The 23,162-nt window shown below is 38.8% G+C and overlaps 1 protein-coding gene across 4 annotated transcripts in view; it reads left to right on the forward strand.

Annotated features, from left to right (window-relative positions):
• Window positions 1–23,162, forward strand: part of RFX4 (regulatory factor X4) — an 88,051-nt gene that overhangs the window by 13,244 nt on the left and 51,645 nt on the right. For 2 of the 4 annotated variants that reach the window (XM_026795949.2, XM_026795948.2), the window contains exons 2-4: window positions 6,857–6,943; window positions 13,630–13,690; window positions 19,506–19,629. In XM_026795949.2, the coding sequence (XP_026651750.2) occupies window positions 6,857–6,943; window positions 13,630–13,690; window positions 19,506–19,629 (272 nt within the window). Of the gene's footprint in view, window positions 1–6,856; window positions 6,944–13,629; window positions 13,691–19,476; window positions 19,630–23,162 lie in introns of all 4 variants that reach the window. The other 2 variants (XM_026795950.2, XM_074539290.1) reach the window with 2 other exon arrangements.

Below are 23,162 nucleotides of genomic sequence, written 5' to 3' on the forward strand. Positions count from 1 at the left end.
CATAACAATGTGCTGAGGCTAAGCAAGATCTTGTTTAGGTCTTGCTTTTGCAGTACACTGAGGCTTTGTAGATAAAGTGATTTTTTGTTTGCTTTCTTTCAAGCAGTGTGCTGCTTGAACTGCGCTGCTGTAACCAACCTGCACAGCCCTCCAGCAGCACTTCTCAGGTGGCAGATGTGCTGTGACCAGCAGTGCTGTGCTGCAAGGTGTGAGGGAGATACAGAACATGAATCCTGCTTCTACTCAGGCCAGATGTTGTATACAGCAGGTACTAGAATAGGTGTTTAGTAGTTTGAGGGTCAGACTTCAGGTTTATCTCCTGATCATTACTCCTGAGAGAAAGGGATCCTCTCTTTTACCTCCAAGGGACTGTTTTAAACTAGTGATTTGTCTTATAAGCTATGGCCAATTGCTCCAAAACATTGAAGTGTTACAAGGTGAAGTCTTCACTTGCATTTGCATTACATGCACTGGCTCATTTTTCCTTACTTTCATTCAGGTAGCATTTAAAAATTAGATTTTCAGCACACTAAGGGATGGCCGAAGCAGGCAGACTACTCAGATTTTATGAATTTTACAGCTCTAGAGGTTAGAAGTTCTCTGTCCACAGCAATGATGCAACATGGAGAGCATGAGCAGAGTTTTTGAGGTGCTGGCATGTCTCAGGCCATGTTCAGCAAGATCAGCTCTGCAGAGAAAAGCTCAATGAATCTTGCAAACCTCAGCACTTGCTCTGGAACAGACAACAGAAGACGCTGTCAGGGCAGTGATGGTTTCATTAATAAGAAAATATATAGAATATCATCCCATCAACTCTCCTGTTGGTACCATGGGCCATCAAAATGGAAACCGGAGGGTCTATGACCTTCAGTCAGCCTCTTGAGCTTTTAAGTCACGGTGTTTGCCTGCTATATCTCCTGTTAGCAACCGCTTTCTCTTGTGGTTACAGATCAGATGAGCAGCTAGACAGTGTTGCTGGCCAGCTTGGTACTGAGACACTTGGCAAAGAGATACTGCAGGAAGAGATGAGTAACTCTTCCCTCTGAGAACATCAAACAAATAACTCAGAGGGGTGCTAAGACTCCTCCGTATGCATGAAAGGAGTTCCTCTTCTGCCACTGGAACTGTAAAATTGAGACTGTCCTCACTGCTAAATAGTAATTTTTCCTTCAAGTCCTCTTATAAATGCACTACAATTTGCTAGTTCCTTTATATTTGCATTATCTACTTTTATATAAGTTTTCTCACAGTTACTTACAACTTTTTTTTTTTTTTTTTAATTTGCCTCGAGAAACGGGCAAAAAAATTACAAAAGGAATCATGAATAAAGATAAATAAAGGAGCTGGACTGTTGCAGCTGTGCCATCCAAGTTAGTATATAGCTCAAGAAGTGGTTTGGGTCCTATCAGATCTTATATTCTTATTCCAGTGATAACTCTATTTCAGTGACAAGCAAACTCATGGAAGAGGAGCTGGTCTGTGTTCAGCTCCCTAAGTAAATTGTCATGCTTTTTGGTGACTTAAAAATTTGGAATATGAGAGCCAATCTAGAGCTGAAAGCACATAAGAGAGCTTTTCATGCAATTGCTATGGCCTTGGTGAAATAAATGCTTGTGCAAATTTTGTCATTATCAAAGCCTTGGCTGTGTCTCTAGGACATGGGGATTCTCATCTCATACACTTTCAAAAAAGGAGTGATTCCCAATTATGCCAGTGCTGTGACCACACGTGGATCAGAGGATATGGCATAACTGGAAAACTAGTACTGTATATACCCTGTAGGGAATGAGGGGAGCAAAATGCAGCTCAGATTAGGTGGCCACAGAGCTTTGTTCTGCCCATAAACCCTCCGTATCTCCCTTCAGGGCGTACACACATGCCCACAGGCTGCAGCCAGCAGCTCTGAGCACATCAGCTCCAAGCTGTGGGGAATAGCCCCCAGTGCCTGTGGCACAGCGCTCCCAAAGGCCAGGAGAGGCTGTGATTGAGGTGGTGCTGCCACTGCAGCTGCTCCTGACCCTCCTGGCAGCACAGCAGGAGCAGAAGCCACTGTGGTCGTGATCAGATCCATCTCCTCTTCCCTGCAGAGAGGAGCCCGAGTGGCTCTTGCCCTGCTCTTGCTACAGCGTGCCCATGTGGGAGCAATGAGTGCTGCAAATACAGCTAGCTAATAACTATTACACAAACAGGGAGTAATTATCTCATTAAATGGACTGGCAGTACACAGGCTCCTCTGCTGCATCACCTCAACTCAGGCTCTGGAGGAGAAGCCTTTCAAAGATGTGTTCCAGAAGCAAGGTTTGGTTCTGAAGGAGATAAAATGTCAAAATAATTTGTCAAAGATGACTTTCAAGAACATTTCTGCTTCATATTTCTGATACTTCATGAAAGTTTCTGCCCCTAAACACCTCTTGCATATTTCTGTCTCAGAGCTCCCAAGCCTACCTCCCCAGCTCAATCTTTGAAACACCATACAATTGAAAATACGCTGTTTGTTGAAAAGAAGTGTCTTGGTAGGGATAGGGTGAAGCTACACATCTTCCGCTCTGCCTGCTTTTAAAAACAAGTTCAGTTTAAACTTCTCTTGGTGAAATTGTGGCACATGGAATGGAAGTGAAATACTCTGATGCTTGAGTCTCCGTGGATGTGTCAGCTTTAGAAATATTGGGATCAAAAAGAAAAGAGGCAAAATTAGGGGCAGAAATAGTTCCATCGTTATTTTAAATTAATCTTTCAGCATTTAATTTTGAACAATTTCTGATTTTTTTGTTGGTGCAATAGTAACTTATTCTGTCACAATATTTACACTGGGAAAATTATTGTAATTTGAATAATGATCTCCTTTCCCTCATGTAGGAATCCCACAGCAGATACAGTGTATTTGCATTTAGTGGTATGTAAAATTGTATAACAAAAATTTTAAGGCTGAGGAACACAGTTGTGTGTTTCACTACAGTTCACTCTTGACCTGTGCAAAATTAAATATTTGCTATGATATTTGAAGATGGATCCTCAAAATGCTATTAAAAACATTATTTTCTTTCTTTGCTAGTAAGATAATGATAGTTTACATACTGTGACACAGTTATGAGTAAGTGACTATACTACATTTTACTACTAGCTATTCCTAATCTGTTATTTTGTTTTTTCACTAGTGCTGATCCTTGTTTCAGTACAATTGAGGGTACAGTGTGCTGGGACTCCTGATGGGAAGGAGTCCTAGAGGGGGAGAGGAAATGCCTTAAGGCTTGATGCACTAAAAACACAGTGAGTAAAAATATGGCCTGTATTAAGATGTAGTTTCTTTTGTTCTCACAAACACTTCCCACAGGTAATTTTGGGTTTCTCATCTTGTGCTAACAACTCATCATTGTTATCAGGTCTGATATGCACGTTTCCTCAGTTGCTGCCTGAACTCTCCATCATTCTGTGAGTTTTCCTGCTGTGAAATCCTGCCTGTGAAAACTGAGGTTCAAGTGCAATAATTAAGCTTTAATGGCAAAAAAATTCCATCCCACATGACTCCATGCATATTTAGAACAGTAGTGTGATGTGGTTGGTGCCAGCCTTGGGATGGAGCCACAGCCTGGAGACACAAGAGGTTCCCCATGGGCCTTTTCCTGCTGGGACAGGCACACCCACGTGTCATGAGGACAAGCACATTCAACATGTAGAGGGAACCCAGTGTGTTCCTTAGACCTGGAACAAGATCTAATGTTATTAACTCTGAAAGACCTTATAAAAGTCAAGCTTAATTTTGAGTTTTGATTTTGTTTGCTCTGCCTCTTTCTCCTTTTGTTTTATTTTGGGCAGGTGTTACTGTGCCTGGGATCTGTGTGCTGATGGGACTATTTAAAATTTTATCGAAATTGTAGTTGTGTTTTCTTTTAATACCTCAAGACACTGTTATTAATATTGGGAGTTAAAAGCCTTGTAAAAATGTTTTTCTTTATACAAACAGTAGAAAAATAGCTAGTTATTACATGAAGTTACATATTAGAATCTTTATTTATTTATACTTGCATAATTTGGTTTATGAGATAATACAGCTTTTAAATAGTTAGTTGGTTTTGTCACGTTTTGTCATCTGCCAAATAATTTGACAAATTTGCCATAAACTCCCTGACATTTTTGCTCAAAAGAGTTAGTTTTCTTTATTCTTTGCTGCCAGACAGGTCGTGTATCTTTTCAGGCCTGAAGAATTTCTATCAGCTATTTAAATGCAAAGCCACAAAGGGAAAGCCAGACTCAGGCTGCAGCAGGCTGAACTGGGGTGATTCAGGACCAAAGGAGTTGCAGCACACAATTAAACTGTAACTGCACCATGCTCCAGGCTTTATACATGGCAGTGTAAACTGGCCGGTTTTACTGTCAAAAAGGAGAATGTGCGCAGCTATCACGGACACTGTGTGAACAAGCATGATGAAAATGATTATGGAGTGACACTTTAAAAGTTGGGTTTTTTTCCTACTACTTAGGCAGGGAATTTGACTAAAGATGGCTGCTGGTAGTTCCCTGCTGCCGAGGGAAGAGGATGCATCCCAGCTTCCCAGCTCTCAGTGCCGGCAGGAAAAGAAAGGGCAGAGCTGGGCATTGGTCTCCCCTTGGCGCTAATGGCAGCCGCCTTTGCTTTTACTCCCTGCAGCTGGGCTCCGAGCCAAGGGAATTATATACAGCCATGGCTGTGTGCTGAAAGGAGGAGGAGGAGGTAGGGTACTCTTTCCCAAGGCTTCTTGCACCTCTCTCTGATGTTGGTCTCAGCAGCAAGTTTCTCTTCACCTGTGAGACAACTCACAGTACCAAAATAGGACTGGGAAGATGCTGTGAGCTCATTTTTAAGGCAGCAAAAGAAATCTGGCAGAAAGCAGTCATATCCTTGTGTTGGCCCTCAGACAAGGAGGTGATACATCCCCACCCCATGCAGCTGAGCAGCCCAAGCAGGGAAAGCCTCCAAGTTGCAGTTGCTGCCGGCTTGTGGGTTTGTAACTGAGCAGGGGCTGATTTCACAGTACGGGCCCTGCTGGCAGGTTTTATACCATGGTGTCAGCAGTCTTACAGTGATTTTTGAGCAAGGCTGTGTTGAATTTGATGAGAGAAGAAATATCCTTTACAAATCTATTGCCAACACGTGGGTTTTTTGATCGTTTTCAGAGAAACACCTTAAGAGGGAGCAGGCTGTGAGGCTTCTTAGGCACAAGTGTGATGGTGAATGAGGAAGATGCACTCAGGGACGAGCTTGTATTGGTGAAGGCAGCAGTGCAGCATGATCCTACTGTGAATAACTGGGGAGGGGAATAGTCTGGAGCTGCCACAACACTGCCTGAAAACCACAAGCACACAAAGCAACAGTACCTGGATTCCTGTGGCAAGGCCTGCAAATTAGCTCTGAAGGGTTCTCAGCACTCCCTTTCTGAGCTTCTGCACAGGTGCCATTGCCCTTTTGTTTACATGGCAGTAGAGGAGATGTGTACAGAGGAATATGCACAGGTTTATACAACTGCCTGGGTTTAAAAAGCATTTTTTCCTGCAGGATGTATTTGGCCATGACCATTTATTTGTTTACTGGCATGTAGCACTGAAATTAGGTCATACCAACTTTTATCTTCTATAAACCAGATGGGCAGCTTTCCCAAGATGCTGGGTTCCTGCTTTCCCTTCAAGCCTGCTGCTGTGATGGGCTTTAGCTGGCTGGCAGACTACTGCCCATGCTGTGCAGGTAGCTTGGTGGCAGGTGGGGGGGGCTTATGGAAAGGAATCTGGAGCCATTTCCATGTCTTTGAAGGTGTTTCTGGCAGCAAGGCCTGTTTCCCCTTGTTTCTTGTGTATCTCTTCACTCGGTGGAGTTGTTTTCTGTCATAACTTGCAGGCTTGCCTTGCAGACTTCCATCTATCCCTTCTTTTTCTTGCTTTGACCTCGGGGAGTTCTCTGAGCATAAACTCGTTTCTGCCCACGTTCACACCCTTGAAAAAGAATCTTTTGAGGGAGGTCAGTTTATTGTAGCAATACCTAGGGATTTAGACAAACTCAAAAACTCATATTTCATACTTTTTCCAAGGAAATACATAAGAAAGTGTAACTTTTGCCCTGAAGACCTGTAACAGTATATTCTGCTGAGCCTGGTGCATCCTCTAAAGTCATCAGGGGACATAAGTTATAGCTTCCAGGAAGAACAGTGGATTCAAATCAATGTAATGCTGTAGGTACCTCATCTGACTGCTGGGAATGTATTGAAAAACAAGGAGGAGCAGGAGTGGTTTCATTTGCACTGTGGGGTGACAAAGGTTTGAGCAGCTCAGTAGCTGCTGACTTGCTGCATTGGACTTGTACCAGTGCCTGGGACTCCATCAGTGTGAATGAGGTTGTGGGACTGGGCTTCACAGAGCACCGTTTGATCCTCAATTTAACCAAAATTCACATGAATTATTGATTTTACATCCAGTAAGATTTCTTCCAAAACCAGCGGGAATACTCGAGGATATAAGCCTTTGCCAGACTAAGACTTGAAAACCAGTGTGATTTCCATGTTTAATTTGAGTTTTATTTTTTAACGTATCATGTGATGGGGGACAGAATATCCCGAGGACCTTTATTTTGTACACAGAAGTGTTTCAGCCTCTGTAGTTTAAAAGCAAAAAAAAAAAAAAAAAAACAAAAAAATCCCCAAAAAGCAACAGCTAAGTTTAAAAGCAAGAAAGATTTTTCTTACTAAATACCCTCAGACCAAGCATATTTTAATACAAATGCTCAAGACCATAATCTCTTGAATGCTGACATTTTATTTAGATTTATCTGTTGCAAGTTTATATTTTATGCAAAGACGAACAAACAAAAGAGCATATTTTATTATTTTTGCAGAGAGTTGGATTGAACGATGTCTCAATGAAAGTGAAAACAAACGTTATTCCAGTCACACCTCTCTGGGGAATGTTTCTAATGATGAAAGTAAGTAACTTGTCATTCATTTAAAGTGAGTGTGAACGTGTCTGAGTGCTCATTTCCTGCTATATAAGTTGCTACAGCTCGATTAAATTTTTAGTTCTGTGTATTTTAAGGAGTCTACTCACTTGACATACTCAATAGTTTTATTACCTTTTTTTTTTCTGGGATATTTACATTTTTGGAAAGGAAATAGTACTGTTTATTGGTTAAAACAATCAGAAGAATTTGTGTGTCACTGAATAAAGATTGAATGACTACTGAAATGTGCTGTTAGGATCAACTTAGAAGAAAAACTTCCTGTTTTACTTTTCACTGGTGAACACCTTGTGGTGAAAATATGTGGGAAAAATGTGCTCTTTTCCAATAGTACTATATCAAACCATAAATTAAAAAAATGCTTTCATTAAGAATTAAACAATTGTGAGATTAAAAATTCACTTACTAAAATATGATATTGTTTTCTTTTTAGTCAGAGAGGGAAAAATTTATCAATCTCTCTGATTTTAACTCAAGTATTTTTTTTCTTTTCTAGTGATAGTAATTTTAGATCTTGATTTTTAACAATAGCAGGTAATCAAAATAATTTCAAAGTAGTTTAAAACAACCATTTTTTTGTTTTTAAAATTGCAAGACAATTTCTAGCCTACCATTTAGTTTTCCCTGTTTATGCAATTTCTATTCTGCTTAATTTGCCTAAAGCAAAATACTCTCCACGTTACTTTTCATCTCCAGAATTCATATATTCACATTACAAGATATTAATGCAGATGGAATTCTTTAATCCAGTAACTAGTAATTACTTTTTTTTTTTTTATTTTAAGAGAATTATTTATTTTGATATCGTGGTAAAACTACATGCCTTGTAGCACAATATTGTAATTGATAATGAAATTTGCTGTATTGGGGCCTTACTCCCATTTGTCTAGGGATGCATTTGAGGGAATATTTCTGAAGGAGAAGGAAGATGTTAGTAGAAAAATGGTATTTATTCATGACTCGCAAGCTGAGAACCATGCACAAGAATCTTTAAAAATTGACAATGAAACTGGGAGAGGTTTGGAGTTTTCTGTTTTTAAAAATTAAGGAAAAGAAAAAATCATTTATCTTTTAAAATTATGGTGGATTACAGTGAAAATAAAAACAGCAGCTTGTAATTTTGAATCTTATGAGAATCTGAGATACACAAAGTTCATTTCACTCTGATGCTACTGAGAAAGTGATGGAAGGAATCTGTAATGAATAAGATGTATCTTCAGACTCTTCATAGGATCAGAATTCAGGATTGTTAAATGTGCTTTAAATATGAGCATGGGAAACTTCCACACAGCTGGGGCCAGTAAAATGAGGACCTTGTGTGATTAACAAGAGCTGGTGTTTCAGACAGTGGCATTAAGAAGATGGCATGGTGGCTCATTCTGTTTTCTGGTTCTTGAAATAAGGAGCAAGCAATGATAATGAAAGGCAGTTCATGAATTTAGAACTGATAAAACAAATACATAAATGAATTTGTGTGCAGAGGACATTGTCACAGCATATAATGGAAACCCAAATGAGAGGCAGAGTTGATTTTATCTAGCTTCCTTCTTAATAGCCAGTTCTTCCAGATGCTTCCTTTGCACTGATTACCAGCATTTCTGCAGCGCAGATAAGAGAATTAATCCACCTGAAAAGTCATCCTTGTTTTGAGGGGGAGGTGAGGGAGGGGAGAAGGTGAAGAAGAAGAAGTAGGAAGGCAAAATAAGCCACAGCAATAATCTGTGAAATCCAGAACAAACTAGAAGTTTCACTGTAGAAATCATTGTCCAATGTGCTCCTTTCTAGCCCTTGAGTTCTTTCTAACATTTTTCTAACACCACCCAAAAACCAACCAGAAATTTCCAAACCATCATGTCAATCTTTATCCAGCCTTTGTCATATATTTACAAACAAAGAAGGAGGCAAAATGCTTTGAGAAAGCCCACATAACCCTATTTGAATTCTTCAGAATGATGGTCAAATTGCTGTTGGCAGAGTAGGTCCAGTTTTCATCTGCAACCAAAAGAAAGCCTAAACCACCTCTCTTGACTAGTTTTTTGTCTCTACATACATGAGGCAGCTGTTGGTTGGACTACCAAGGAAAATGTGGGTTTGGTTTTCAGTTTGGGTGGGTTGCTTTTATTTTTTTTGGCCTTGGCTCCACTGAAGATTGAGAACTTGTGGTGTGAACTGATAATGTTTTTACTGGGCATAATGCTTGCTCTCGTGATTCTTGTTTTCCTGGATGATTTTAGAGTTGATAGGGTTTTAGGACAGGAATAATAGATTTGCTGGTCTCCTTTTCTACAGCTAAAGTGTGTTACAGAACCATACTTCAGGCCACAGGGGTCCTTTGCAATCTTCCATTGTTATCCAGGTAGCCCCAGGCCTCTTGAACCTGCATTACACTGGGAAAGGAAGTGGTGACTCATAGCCATGGATTCACATCACCTCTGTGCTTCCTCGAGTGCTTCTTATCCTTTTGGAACATTTTATGACATCTTCCAAACCACGGTGTTTACATTCTAATATAAAAATTATCACTAAATTTTATTTCACTTTCCAGCTTTTAAAACATTTTTCCAGCTGCCACTTCCATGTTCCACGTTAGTCAAAAGATTCACAGGAAAGGGAATGGTAGAATCTTGTAGGCACTAATTGAAAAAAAACCAACTCCATAACATTTTCTGTGTACTGTGCATTAAACCAGATTATCTAAATTGAGGTAGAGGTCTGGAAGAATACAAATAAAGGCTTACAAAAGTTTCCACATCAGTTCTGTGGGTAATGAATTATGATGTTTCTTGATGAAGTGGAAGGGTTGCTTGTCCAAATTTTCTTGCTTATTTGGAAATGTGAATGTGTAAACTTCCTATGAGATAAAAGAAAATATTCAAACTACTTTTTGTGCTTCAAAAGTGGTGTTCAAAATCCATGTTCATACTGGCTGTAATGACTTGCCCAGCAGCTTTGTTTTTTGTTTGAAGTAAACCTCTTATTCTTCTATTAAAAAAAAAAAAAAGAAGTTTAAAAAAGAGTTACTTGCTTTTACTGAAATTTTCCTTGGAGAAAATTCCTTCTTTTTCAGTTATACCTACTTAGTGAAGATTATGCTCCTATATTTCTCAGAGGTTTTTAAAATCTCCCACTATTCTAAAAGCATGGAATGCATGCTAATGAGCCTGAATCTCATTTATGGCTACAGGTAAATAGGAGACAAGATAGCTTAGTACTATAATTTAATGGCTAAGGCCAAATCACTTCTGAGAACAGTCAGAATCTGGCCTGCAGGCGGTACAGAGGAAGAGAATATTCCTCTGAAAAATGTGCAGCTATCTGAACTAAGGGAAGGATTTTATCTGTATAAAGATAGTAACAGCATGTTAGTTTCTTTCTTGGTTTTGAGACACATGCAGGCAGCACTGGAAAGCATAAGGCTCTCCAATTACCTCCACAGTGGAAAGAAGAACTTAGCTCCATTTTAGTTATGATAAACAGACTAACACCAACACAATTACAAAAAAGGTATGTCTTCGCTTCAGGTTGTTCCACTCCCTGTGTTTAAGGCAGCAGGCTCAAAGCTGCTGAGCACAGCTTCTGTTGTCTCCATGTCTTGCACCAAGAAGTAAGAAATCCCTTGAGCTGTACCTAGGATCAGCAAAAGTTTGAGGATTCCACTGAGAGCTCTAGGAAAGCCACAAAGATACAAACATGCACAAGATACAAACAGGACTCCACTTGAGTGGCTTTGAAACAAAATTTTGGAAGTAAGATGGAGCAGTTAGCAAAAGAACTTCCATAGAGTTTGGGACAAAAGGATCCTCTGATATCTCTGTGAGCCAACAAATACTGTTTTCCTAGAACATCATTGATTCCTAGTTTTATTATGTTTGAAGGCCCCTTCTATGCTGAGACTTTTACTTGCAGTTGTCTAAGCTGTTATCTGCAATCAGTTTGGGATGAGTACAGGTTTTCCACCTAATCAGGTACCTTGAAGACACTTTTTCCTTGGGATGCTGGTAGCCCTCCTATTGGCAGTGGCGTGAGCACACTACATGGGTTTCTCCCTGGAGTGCTTTGTGTGAATCCTTGCGACTGTGAATTGAACAAGATTTTTCCTTGTGACTTCAAGACCTTTTGGACTTGTCACAGAATTGTCATGTCTCTTCTTTGACAGTGCCTTGAAGCAGGACTTCTTTTCAGTGACTTTATTTCCTTTTCTTACAAAAATAGGTTGGATTTTAAAAGTATTGCATTTTAAAAGGTATGCTTTTATTTTAATCCAGAGTGTTGTTTTGATGTGAATTGATAAAATGACAGGCCAAAAAGTAAGAAATGCTGTTTCCCTTCCCTCTTTCATGCTAGACAAAGTGATCTGGTATCAGACCTGAGTCAAGAGTTAAACATTCTCTGCTTGATATGGACACCATTAGGTGCCCTGCTGACAGCTAAAATATAAAGTATAAAGCTATTTATTATTTTCTGCTAGTCAATTATCTGATGAGATTATATTGTTAAACTAGACAAGGTAGAATTAAGAGCTTTTATATGTAATACTGAAAGTTTGTATTTCTAGGTCCCATCTATTCCCATACCTTCTGCAACCCTTTCCATCTTTTTAATAAAAAAGTGAAAGTTTGGCTGGCAGCTGGTTCGTTGGCAGAAAACAAAGCTGCACCATTTTCTTGTACAGAGAATTGACTTCGGGGTGACAAGCACTAATTCTGCAAAAAATTTATCTTTGTTGAAAATCCAATTGTTCAATGGAAATTAATGCTTAAAAGAAATTTTCTGAGTTACAGTCGAAGTCCATCTGTTCCTTCTTGGTTTTAAGGGACAGTTAGGGGGGGATGCTGAGGGGTCTTTAAGAAGGATCCCCAGGAGGCAAATATACCTGAGGATGGAGATGCAAATTGCAGTTTATGACCTAATTGTTAGTTTGTGTCGTTAAAACAAATTCTTAGGGAGGATTTGAGTGGGAGGAGCTGAGCATGGCGGGCGTGAAGCATGTCTGAGGGCAGGTTAAGTAAAGCACCTGCTCACAGCAGCTCACTCTTAGTGCAAGTGAAAAAAAGCTGGGCGGATGGGGGATGGAAAGTGTGCAGTGATATTGTGTAACTTGGATATTGACTTGAAGTTTGATGTCTGCCACGTATCCGGAGGGGAATTCAGCCCCCTCAGCACAGGTGGAAAACATCCCACGGCTGGTCCTTGGGCCTGCGGGGCGGCAGCCACGGCCCCTCGGCATTCAGGCCCCGTGCGCCCGCGTTTGCTGCACGCCGACCGCCTGAACAGGAAAAACAAACGAAAGCCACAATTTAAAAGTGATTTGAGATGTGTATGTTGGTGCTGTGCGCTGAATAAAAGCGGGCCCTGAAAGGCAGGGAGGGAGTGTGCGGCCCAACAATGAGGGCCCGTTGTGATGCAGATGCGGGGGGGCCGCGCTGAGGTTCCGCGGGGAGCTGCGGAACGGGATCCGCTGGCGCTCAGGGATAAAGGATGTTCGGCTGGCACAGCTTCCGTGGCTAAGGCAAGTCCTGGGGGACGAGGGCTGCCCGCAGAGCCTTCACACCGGGGTGTTATTTGTGTGCGCGGCCTCCCCGCACAGCTCGAAAGGCTCCCGAGAGGGCCCGATGTGCCGAGGAGATAGCGCTGCTCCCCTAAGATCCCGCGTCCTAAAGGCTCGCTTAAATTACTTCTAAAAGTTCATTTCATGAAGAAATGCGACTTGCAGCTTGTTGTACAGGTTTACCCTATGGTTTAGGTATCAAAGCCATCTATGCTGAATGCTTTCATCGGGGACAAAGCTGTTAAAATATCAAAATGTGTTTGATACAACACTGTTTCCCAAAGAATAACATTCTGGAGCTGTTGATTGTGCTCCACTCAGCTTTCAACTAGGAATGTTTCATATGTTTAATAAAACACAATTTAGTCAGAATTATTCTATACAGATTTCCAAACTTTTTCAAAAGAACAAATGCCTCCTATGAAGAATCCAATATTTGAAGTTTTATTTTAATTACCTTTTTCTTTATTCATCTTTTATCTGAATTTTTGGAAAGTCAGCAAACCAGAGTTGCTTGGAAACAGTTAATGGGGAAAATTATCAGAGAAATCACCTGAAAAGGAATAAAGTATATAACAGAATATACACTTATTCTCATTCAGAATTAATCCTTGTAAATTTATAAACATCTAATAATTACCTTATGTTAAGATCAAACAATGGGTGTACCCCATTAGTTTAAATGCCTTATCTAATATAAAACTTGTGCAAGGCAACAGTTCCCTTATAGTGAGTGAATGTTTACGTGTTCTCACATGCTGGTAGAGATCTAAGAGTTGCTTTTTTTCCATATAAATTTATCCTTTTCAATGTCAATATTCCTAGGCACCACTCTGCTCCTGCTATCAGTGCTATTTGCAGAGTTTACTGCCTTAAGCAGTATCTACAGATGGTAGTTTAGGGAACATCATTATTTACATTTCTGAATTTTAGCCAGAATTTTGAGAAAGCTTTGGCACTTGAGCACATTTTAATTGTTTTAAAATTTATTTTAATTAGTTAAAAAAATTCTTACCATTCAAACAGTATTTCTTTTTAAAAAACAGTTCATGAATTCCTAAGAAATTCCTGATGAAATCACACAGCTTTTTTTGTTTCTTAACAGATGAGGAAAAAGAAAATAATAGAGCATCAAAACCACATTCAACTCCAGCTACACTGCAATGGTAAGATGCCTTTTAAAAAGATCAAGAAAATCTATTAGTGTTTTTTTTTCTAATGCATTTTCCAGATGATGGAATAGAGCTCTTGGCCATCTTAGAGTTCTAAAGATCCTTTTACTGTAAGTGTTTCATGTGCCCGTTTGTAATCTGCACAGCATTTCTCAACAAATGTCTTACAGGATTTGTTTGAACAGAGGAAACTTCTGATACAGTTTAGAACATCAACTTAACGTATTTATTTGCCACCCTGCCAGCTGGTTATTTGTGATTTGTCATCATTGTTACATTTATTGCAAAAAGAAAACTAGTACTGAGCTTTTTTTGTTCAAGACTCATATTTGTTTCAGTGTCTGATGAAGCCCACCCATACCAACTGTTTTACTGACATGAGATCTCTGTAATTTAACATAGAAGACAACAAAAGGAAAGAGTTTGAGGTTTGATTGCAAAATTAGTGAGGAGAAAAAAGGAAGGGTAATCAGGAAGAGAGAAAAGATAGTTTGAGAGTTAGTCTGCAGTGCTATAAAAATAAGTGCTGTTCCCTGTGATTTGCAGAAGTGTTTTAGTCTGCATGTTCTGTAATATGTACCTCTAATTCTGACATCCCTTGCTATAGGGCTATCTCTTAGACTTTTGTTGACTTTTGCCTTGATTTAGATATTTAAAAAGATAAGATTATTGGTAAAAACTGTGAGTTTTTTAAAAGCAAACTTCTTTCTCTGCTTTTGTCAGTCTCTTGGGAGATTTCACTGAAAAAAACAGAAAAGAATAATTAATTCAGTGTATTTTACTCCATTTTTTCTGCCTGTGAAATTACATGACTCTGTGAAACATGCAAAAATTATTTAGATTATTTCTTAAATAATTAAGATTATTTGCTTTTTAAAGTTGATTGGTGAGATTTTAGACTAAAAAACCAGAAGAATTATGGGTTGATTTTGACTAGGTTGCTGCCAGTATTCAGAAACTTACAGACACTTTCAAAGCAAATAATGAGATGGACAAATATAAATAAAGGCATTTAGTTTGGAGCTATTGTTTCTTTGTACCTAATGTATCACAAAAGTTCTGTTTTTCAGAAGTTCAAGAAAAGTGAAGGACTTTTCTTTAACAGACACTCAAGAAAAATAGTAACTACATACAGGGAGAAAATTAAAATAATAATGAAACGTCGTAGTGGTCATTTGTTATTTTTCATTATTAAGTCTCACAGCTTCAACACAGTTCAAACAGGATAATAAAGAACTATCTAGCTAAAATAAAATAGTAAGCAGGTCTTACCAGTCCCAGATTCAGAGCAGTGTTTATTTTGCAGTGAAGTCAGTCAAGAGCCTTTTCCACAGGAGCAAATAATGTCGTAGCCAAGAAGCTGGCATTAATTAGAACATCCATTAATACTGTTCCCAACAGAAAACATGCAAATACTGTAAACAGTCTTTTGCCAAATGTTTTCAAGCTTCATCAGTCATAAAGGTTAGTAAATCCCTAAACTCCAGGGATATTGAGCCCTGCTGGAATGTAGGGTGCACACTAATGCTCATTCAGCTGTGTTTGCAGTAGAATTCCAGAATTCTGGTTCTGAAAAGGCTGCTTGCAACTCCTTCCCTACTCTCTTGCTAGTGTACTGTCTTACTACCTGTCTATTGTATTATGTTCCTTACATGTTGAAATATATCAAATTTTCTTCCCTTTGAGTCTTCTGGAGCATCTGCAACTTCTTCCATTCATCTTCCACCCAAAATTCCATGAGTTAACACAAAGCAAAGAAGTTTCATGTTTAAAATCTTCAGCTGCTTTAAAACTGAATTATACAATTGGCTGAATTTATTAACAGGCATGTAGGTTAAAATTTTCCCAGCTTTTGAGCCATACCTACAGAACAATTTTCTTGTAGTTTCCATATGCTTTTCAGCATATATACTGCAGTTTTGAATTGGTATTTCCTGGAGAAATTGATACACTAAATAAAATGAGAAGCTCAAAAGTTAGGGTGTGAGTGCTAAAATAGCAAGCTTATTTTGGATGAAGATGTGCACTGTTCTGGGAAGTCAGACACATTAGCACTGTGTTATTTGTACTGCAGTAGAACCCATCACCCAGTTTACCCAGGCTGGTAAACTGTTGTAATCAGCACTGTAAAATTTCTTCACAGAGCACTTCCTGGAGGTGTAGCTTTACATGCTGGACAGTTTTGCTCAGGTGTAGTAGTTAAACCTCAGCCAACAAGTAACACACACCTGCTCACTCACTCCTTCCTCTTCCCTGCTCTCACTAGGAGGAGAAAAGGTACAAGTAAAACCCATAGGCTGAGGTAAGGACAGATGAATAATTAAAGTAAAAGAAAATAATAATAGCAACTATAATAATAGTGTTAATGAAAAGGAAAAGGAGTAATAAAATCCAAGAAAAAATGTGATGTGCAATGTAGTTGCTCACCACCTGCTGACCAAGGCCCAGCTTGTCCTTGAGCAGTGATCAGCACCTCACAGCCAACTCCCCCCAGATTATTTATGGGGTGTGATGTTCTGTGGTAGGGAATATTCCTTTGGCCTGTTCAGGTTAGCTGGTCTGGTTGTGGGCACACCCAGCTTCTTATGCTGCTGTTCTCTGGCTCAATGTGGGAGACTAGAGAGTTCTTGACTTGGGGTAAGCACAACTTAGCAACACTTGAAAGTGTTACCAGCTTTATTCTTATACTAAACCCAAATCACAGCACCAGGCACTAGGAAAAAGTTTCCCAGCCAAAAGCAGAATATCAGGCCTCACAGCAAGTATTTGCCCACTCAGGGAAGACTAAAAAATGTATCTGTGTATTCTTTGGGCAAGCATGTGTCCTGTCTTCTAAACACGATCTCTGGGCTGGATTCAAGAGGTGGAATTGGTGGGGTAAATTATTGTTTTCAGGATACAGTGCCAAACTGCCCTTGTTCTGGCAAATGGAGACCTCATAATTATCTGCAGCATCTAGTGTCTGCCAAGTAAAAACTGGTCATGTTTTTACTGTTAGATGCTACTACCAGTTAGAGCTAGTGAAGGTGATGGAGTGTTGAAAAACAGAAATTGAGGAAATGTCAGGTGGAAAAAAAAAAGAGGAAAAAGGAGTAGGGAAAGCATAGCAAAGACAAGCGAAATAAGTACATTTTCTCACTGGTTCATATTGCCATCATCTTTATTAGTTATTCCTTGTCTGGAATCTTGCTGTAAAGAACAAATTGTATCAATCCCATGGGGAGATATCCTTAGTATTTGTGCCTCTCTAAAGGTGAAATATGTTGAACATTTTAAATGTGGAGGATGAAGATTAACTGAAGAAGCCAAGAATCGTGTCTGGATGACTGTGAGCCTGGCTAAATAGCCTTTTCCTGGAAACAGGAATGATGCTTTTGTTTTGTTTCGTTGATGACACAAAATGAAGTGAAAGGCCTGGTAAATGTAACATTACTGCCAAATACATAATAATTGAGGAAACTGCCAAATCCATCATAATTTGGGAAACTATACAAGCTTGAATTTAACTGTTAAGGCATGAATATAGCAATACCTGGTATTCTGTGCTTATTCCATGTTCCTGTGCTCATTATTATTTGTAAAGCTATAGCTTGGCTCTAAAATGTTAATTTCAGTGTTGAACTGGTTTATTTCAGTGGTGAACTGGTTGACCAAGGTGTAAGTGTGAAACTTTATTTTACTTCATTTTGGTGTGTGTATGTATTTACTTCCCCAAACACAGAATTATTCAAAGTACAGACAACCTAATCCCCCCAGTTTGTTGGCTTACAGTGTAGGTACTCTGAATAATAACAGTATTTTGAAGCTAAAGTCAACAAAACTATTCTATTCTCTGCAACATTTATAAAAATAATTTTAAAAGAGCAAGGTAAAGTACAGTGAGGGAATGAATTCTCCCCAGATTCATACTTCTTTATATGTTGTTATACTCCATAAAAATTAATCTGTTCTAGAATCTATGTGATTAACAGTGGTTAACATCACAGCCTTCAGATATAAAAGTAAATCTGTAACAACAACACAGATGTGACTCTGATATAGAATAATCTCATTTAATCTAGAACTATGTAAGGGTATATGGAGGAAAGCAGTAATAGGGACAGATAAAATTCCCTTTCCTGTGGAAAGATTAGGAGCTTTGTTCCTATATTGTAGTAGTACAAAAGGTCTCATTGTGAGCTACTGGATTTCACATGGGTTTATTACAACACTGTATAAAATGTGTATATATTTGTAAGTATATATTTGTAGCTGGTAATGATTTGTTAGGTAGGAGATTGCATTCCATTTTTTTCTACAATACTGTAGAATGAAGCTGGATTCAAAATATGATAAAGTTGTTAAATAAAAGACAGGAAAATAAAAGAAGTGGAGCAAGATGGGTTTTTGATCATTAAAAAAAGTTCAGGTATAATGGGGCATTTCATTTTTCAGTGTCAGACTAATGACTCTCTGTGAAAGAGAGGAGAAAAATAGAAAAATTCATCAGATATGAAGAGAAATAATTAACTGCTTTTCTTTCTGTCCTGTCTTGGTCACGGAAGCTGACATTCCAATTAGCAGCTATAGTATACAAACGAACTCTCCAGGTTTTGAAAGGAGGTTTTGTTAGAGCACTATGAAATTGAGGAAAGATGCCATGATGATATTTCTGTAGAAACCAGGAAAGAATAGATGTTGCCCATACAAACTGATTCCATTCATCTAGCTGGATGTCTTATTAAAATAGTTTGCAGTCACAAATTATAATGATAACTGAAATGGAAGGTAGGTAGATCCTCAAAAAGGCAGTGAAGGAAAGAAACAAGATATTTGGAAGGTGTTCTGCAGCTAACAAATAGCAGGGGATTATTTTATGTAAAACTGGATTTTTTTTTGAGAATACGTATTTATTTTTTAATTCAGTTTAGAGGAAGTTACACCTAACTTCTTCCCTTACCCAGCAAGGCAGACAAGCACACTTGTGACAGTAGATGCCTATGACTGACACCATCAATGACAAGATTAATTGTGGTTTAATGTTAAGTGTGTATGTAAATATCTCTTGAAGATTTTTTGGGTCAGCAACCATAAAAATGGCATTTCAAAAGAATGTTTCTGCTAATCTATAGATTTGTAATGAGACCAGTTTGAAGCTTTAAAGATGAAGCGTATGCCTGCTCATATATTTGACATATAATTTAAAACTTTGTAGTTATATTTTTATAGGGATTTTTTTATGAAAAAATAAGGATAGTTTCTAAAAGGTAGAAAAGAATATTAATTCACTGAGGTTTTTCCAGCATTGTATCCAGATTGTGGTTTCTTTTTTTATTTTTCACTTTTCCCGTATACAATACCAAGAAAATATTGCACAATAAGATTTTGTGGATGCTCTTGAGTAGTAGCAAATTATTTGCTTTAGCTATACCTGCTTCCTCAAGGTAAGCAATTTTGCAGCTGGACAAGAGTGAAAAGAGTATCATGAAGCAAAGGTGATGTGTTCTGTAAAGGAGAGAATGCTTCCCCTCAGTGAGTATTTATTGTTTCATGGTTTTACTTGTATTTATTTACTGCAGGATGCTTTTAGGGTATACCAGATTGCTGGGAACTCACAGCCTATGGTTTTGATAACAAGTATGAACCAAATGAAGCAAGTAAGTACTATGGGAATGAATTGAAAGGACATTTAGGAACAAAGCCAACAAAATTTACTAGGCAAGAGGAAGTCAGAATGTTTGGTCTTAAAAGTTGAAGCTTTGTATACTATTTACTATACAGGACGTCCAACATACTTGCAGTTCTCTCTGTTTTATATTTGCTTTTTAAGGCTGGAGGAGAATTATGAGATTGCAGAAGGTGTTTGCATTCCTCGAAGTGCTCTCTACATGCATTACTTGGACTTCTGTGAGAAAAACGACACACAACCTGTTAATGCTGCCAGTTTTGGGAAGGTAAGTCTAAATTGCTGTATGACACCTTACAATCTCACCTGGTTCAGGTGAATTTGCACTACTGAAAAGATCTAAATCTTTTACTGTTAGAGACAGAAGTGTATGAATGAAATCTCTTTGTGTATTTAAGTTATGGGACAAAGGCTAAGATTGTAAGTATTTTGATGGTTGGAATAACTTCTAAACATGGCTAGGCTTCAGAGTACATCAGTCCCCAGCCTAGCTGATGGTGATATGGTACAAAAAATGGGCAGTTAAAATTGAATTGGAATTTCAGTACAAGCCAGTGTAAATGCATCTGCATTATGACCTGCACTGCTTAAACAAATGTATAATTTTTAAAAACAGAAGGGTAAAATTGAATTCTGGAGCATGTCTGTGCTGTTCTTGTAAGCATAATATGGAGATCCTTGAATTAATGATCTCAAATGATGTGGCAAATTCACATGGTAGAGTACAATGCCTCCAGATATGAAAGCGCGGAAAACATCCAGCTGCTTTTTGTGTGCACTGCAGGTTCAGGCTGCCAAGCTATCTAAGTTATCTTCTCACTGTGATTCCTCGTGCTTCCCTTTCCAATTCTGCTCTAGTAAGAGCCACTCTGGTTAGCTCCAGATTCACAGTGGAGATGCACTCCTGGTACAGAAATAGCTGTGCATCATCTGGGTGTGAGCAGCAAAAGTCTACACTGGTAGCAGATGTTAACAGCTGGCTAAAAGGTTACATAAAGTTTGTACTTTGGATTTGCTGGTCAGGTGATATTTTCCTCTCAGTGAAAAACAGGATAATATTTAAAACTGAAATTCTACCTTAAAATGTGTCACAAGACTTTAAAACCTGTAGACTGAAAAATACAAAGTGTAGAGTTTGCCACTGCTTGCAAGCATGAATCTGAAGCCCATTGTCCTGTAAGCTGTTCTCTTTTAGTGTTTGCAACATTTGTTCTATAGAATTTCTGGGTATTCAAAGAAAGAAAAATGTTTCTAGGGTAAGTGCCTGTGTAAAGAATGGGTGAAGGATGTATTTAATGAGGTGACATTTTCTATAGTGCATCTTTAGGTCAGGCAGTTCGGAAAGGAAAATAAAGTGTACTGTGTTGTAACATTACCATGTTTGTTGTGTCTTGAAGACCTGCATAACTCAGTAGATTTTGTGTCAGGTTTCTGTTTAAATACTGCAGAACTGTGAATGAAGTTGTTCATTGTACACATTATTGCTACCAAGTGATAAGTATAGTGGCAACATGTAATTTAGGAACAGTGAAAATAAGAAACAGATTTCATGCAGGCTCACACATTTGGAACATGGCTCAAGTTTACACAATTCTACTTCTGCTGCTGCTGCTAAAAACTTCTGTAAATTGTAAAATGTAAATATTCCAGAATTTTTCCACCTGAACATAAATTTATTAGGATTTTCACCATTTATCAGTATGTGGCAGTTCTGTTATCCTGTTTAATACTTCATATCCCTCCTCTCCTGCCTCTCATATGTAGACCTGTTCATTGGTAGGAGTCCCTTGACCTAGCAGGACAGGTACTATGGTTTCCATTAAAAAAAATCACAGCATTGCAATGTGGTTTTCATGTGCTGTGGTCCAAGTGTTTTCCTCTCTGTTGCAAAAGAGTTCTGTAGCAGTGTTGCATGAAACTTTTTACTTTTTTTGTGGAGAAGAAGAAGCCCTACACAATCATCATGGTGCTGTTTCGCACTAGTACTTTGGGTGGCCATAACTTCTGCATCTGGGAACTGGCAATTCTCCACTGGTATGTCCAGGAACTTCAGACAGCTGGGGGAAAATACTGAAGTGAAACAAGCTTCTCCATCTGCAGAACCTGAGCAGACCCCACTGATACTTTCCAGCCTGTTCCTGCTAACAAAATGTACTGCATAGTACATTCTGCATTCTCTCAGTATCTTGCAGTCAGCTTCTCCTTTGGAGCATGTACATGTACAAAGTTTTAGTCAACATTGGTTATTGTGTGACTTAAATACCATATTGGCAAGGTGAGTTGCATAAATGCCTTGGAGACAGTTGGAGCAGTGCAGTGAAATAGGTGCTATTTAAGGCATTCTGCACTTAGCTGCTGCAACAGAGACCCTGCACACGTTTTCCCTCATTGGGAAACATCAGGAGCCCTGCAGCTGTCATTTCCTCCAGAGAAAGGAGCTGGTTGTTCTGTGAAATTGTAGGCAGTTCGCCTTTCAGTAGACCACATTGAATTTATGATTCATCTCCAAACTTTAGCTCTGCAGGCAATGTTAAATATTAAGGCTTTTTCTTCAACAAATTGGTAGTTTTTAGAAAGAGGTGTCAAGTTCAGCACATTAAAACAAAGTGTAATAAGTAACAGTGTTTTCTGTTAAACCTCTAGGACATGGGCTGGACCTCAGACACTTGGTAATATTGCACTAATGAAACCAAAATTTGTCTGGGGAGTAGAGAGATTAACAGAGAGTAATACAGACTGTTTTCTGAAGAAACCCAGCTAATAGCAATTAAAGGAACAAGAAGAACAAAGAACAGAAATACTGTATAAATAAATACCTTTTAAAAAGCAACTTAAGCCACACAAAGAGTATATAAAGTCATGAATACTCTATTATGGCTATTAATGGGATATTAGTATCATATTTCTCATATGAAAAAGGGAGCTGTAACTTTGTGAGTCAAGATTTTAGTGTTTTACTCACTCATTTAACATGCAAAAAAATCCAGGCAGTTTTTTCTATACCAGCATTTACTAATCTGCTATGCTGCCTAGTCTGTCATTACAGTACTTTTTATTGTGTGCTAATGACAGGACCTAGTATTCTCTTATATACCTTGACTATATAGTAATTAGAGAGGGCTCAGTAATTCAGGAGGTACAGCTCAGCATCAGGAGTGCAGTGTTATACTCCTGCTCTTGCTGTAGACAGCCAAGCATATTATATTTTGATTCCATGCAAAAGTGAGGCAGAAAAAGTAAAAATGTTCCATAGAACCAGTGAGAAGACAGGGAGGTACAGTGAGGCAGGGCAGGTGTGTCACTGAGTTATTAACAATTAAATGTTGCAGATGAGAACAAGCTCTCTCACAGTGAACATGTTCAGACTGAGAATTAGTCTGCAGGCAGAAGGAGTGAAAGCCCTGTTGCTGAGGTCACTTCAAAGGGATGGCAGCCTTGTGCCCCTGAGCCCTGTGCTGCCAATGCCTCTCTGCTCCGGGACCTTGGGGCTCTGGACAGCAGTTTCAGGTGTTTCCAGCTGAAAGTTCTGCCCCTGCCTGCTGCAGGGAATGTTCTGTAGATGTATGTTTGTTTTGGGTTTTATCTGAGCAACATGTTAATATAAAATGCTGGTGATTATTAACACACTATGCAAAGAGTTCTTACTGGGTTTAATCGCAAAAACTAAATCATTCTTAATAAGGGCCTTCACTGAATAAAAAAAATCAGGAATGTTTTGAGCATTTTCAAAGCCCTCAGCAGCTACTGTTTAGGGGTGGGTGCCATAAGGCTTCTCCTGGCTCTATCATTCCTCCCAGCTGC

This window comes from Zonotrichia albicollis, chromosome 4 (assembly GCF_047830755.1).
Source record: "Zonotrichia albicollis isolate bZonAlb1 chromosome 4, bZonAlb1.hap1, whole genome shotgun sequence".
NCBI lineage: Eukaryota > Metazoa > Chordata > Aves > Passeriformes > Passerellidae > Zonotrichia > Zonotrichia albicollis.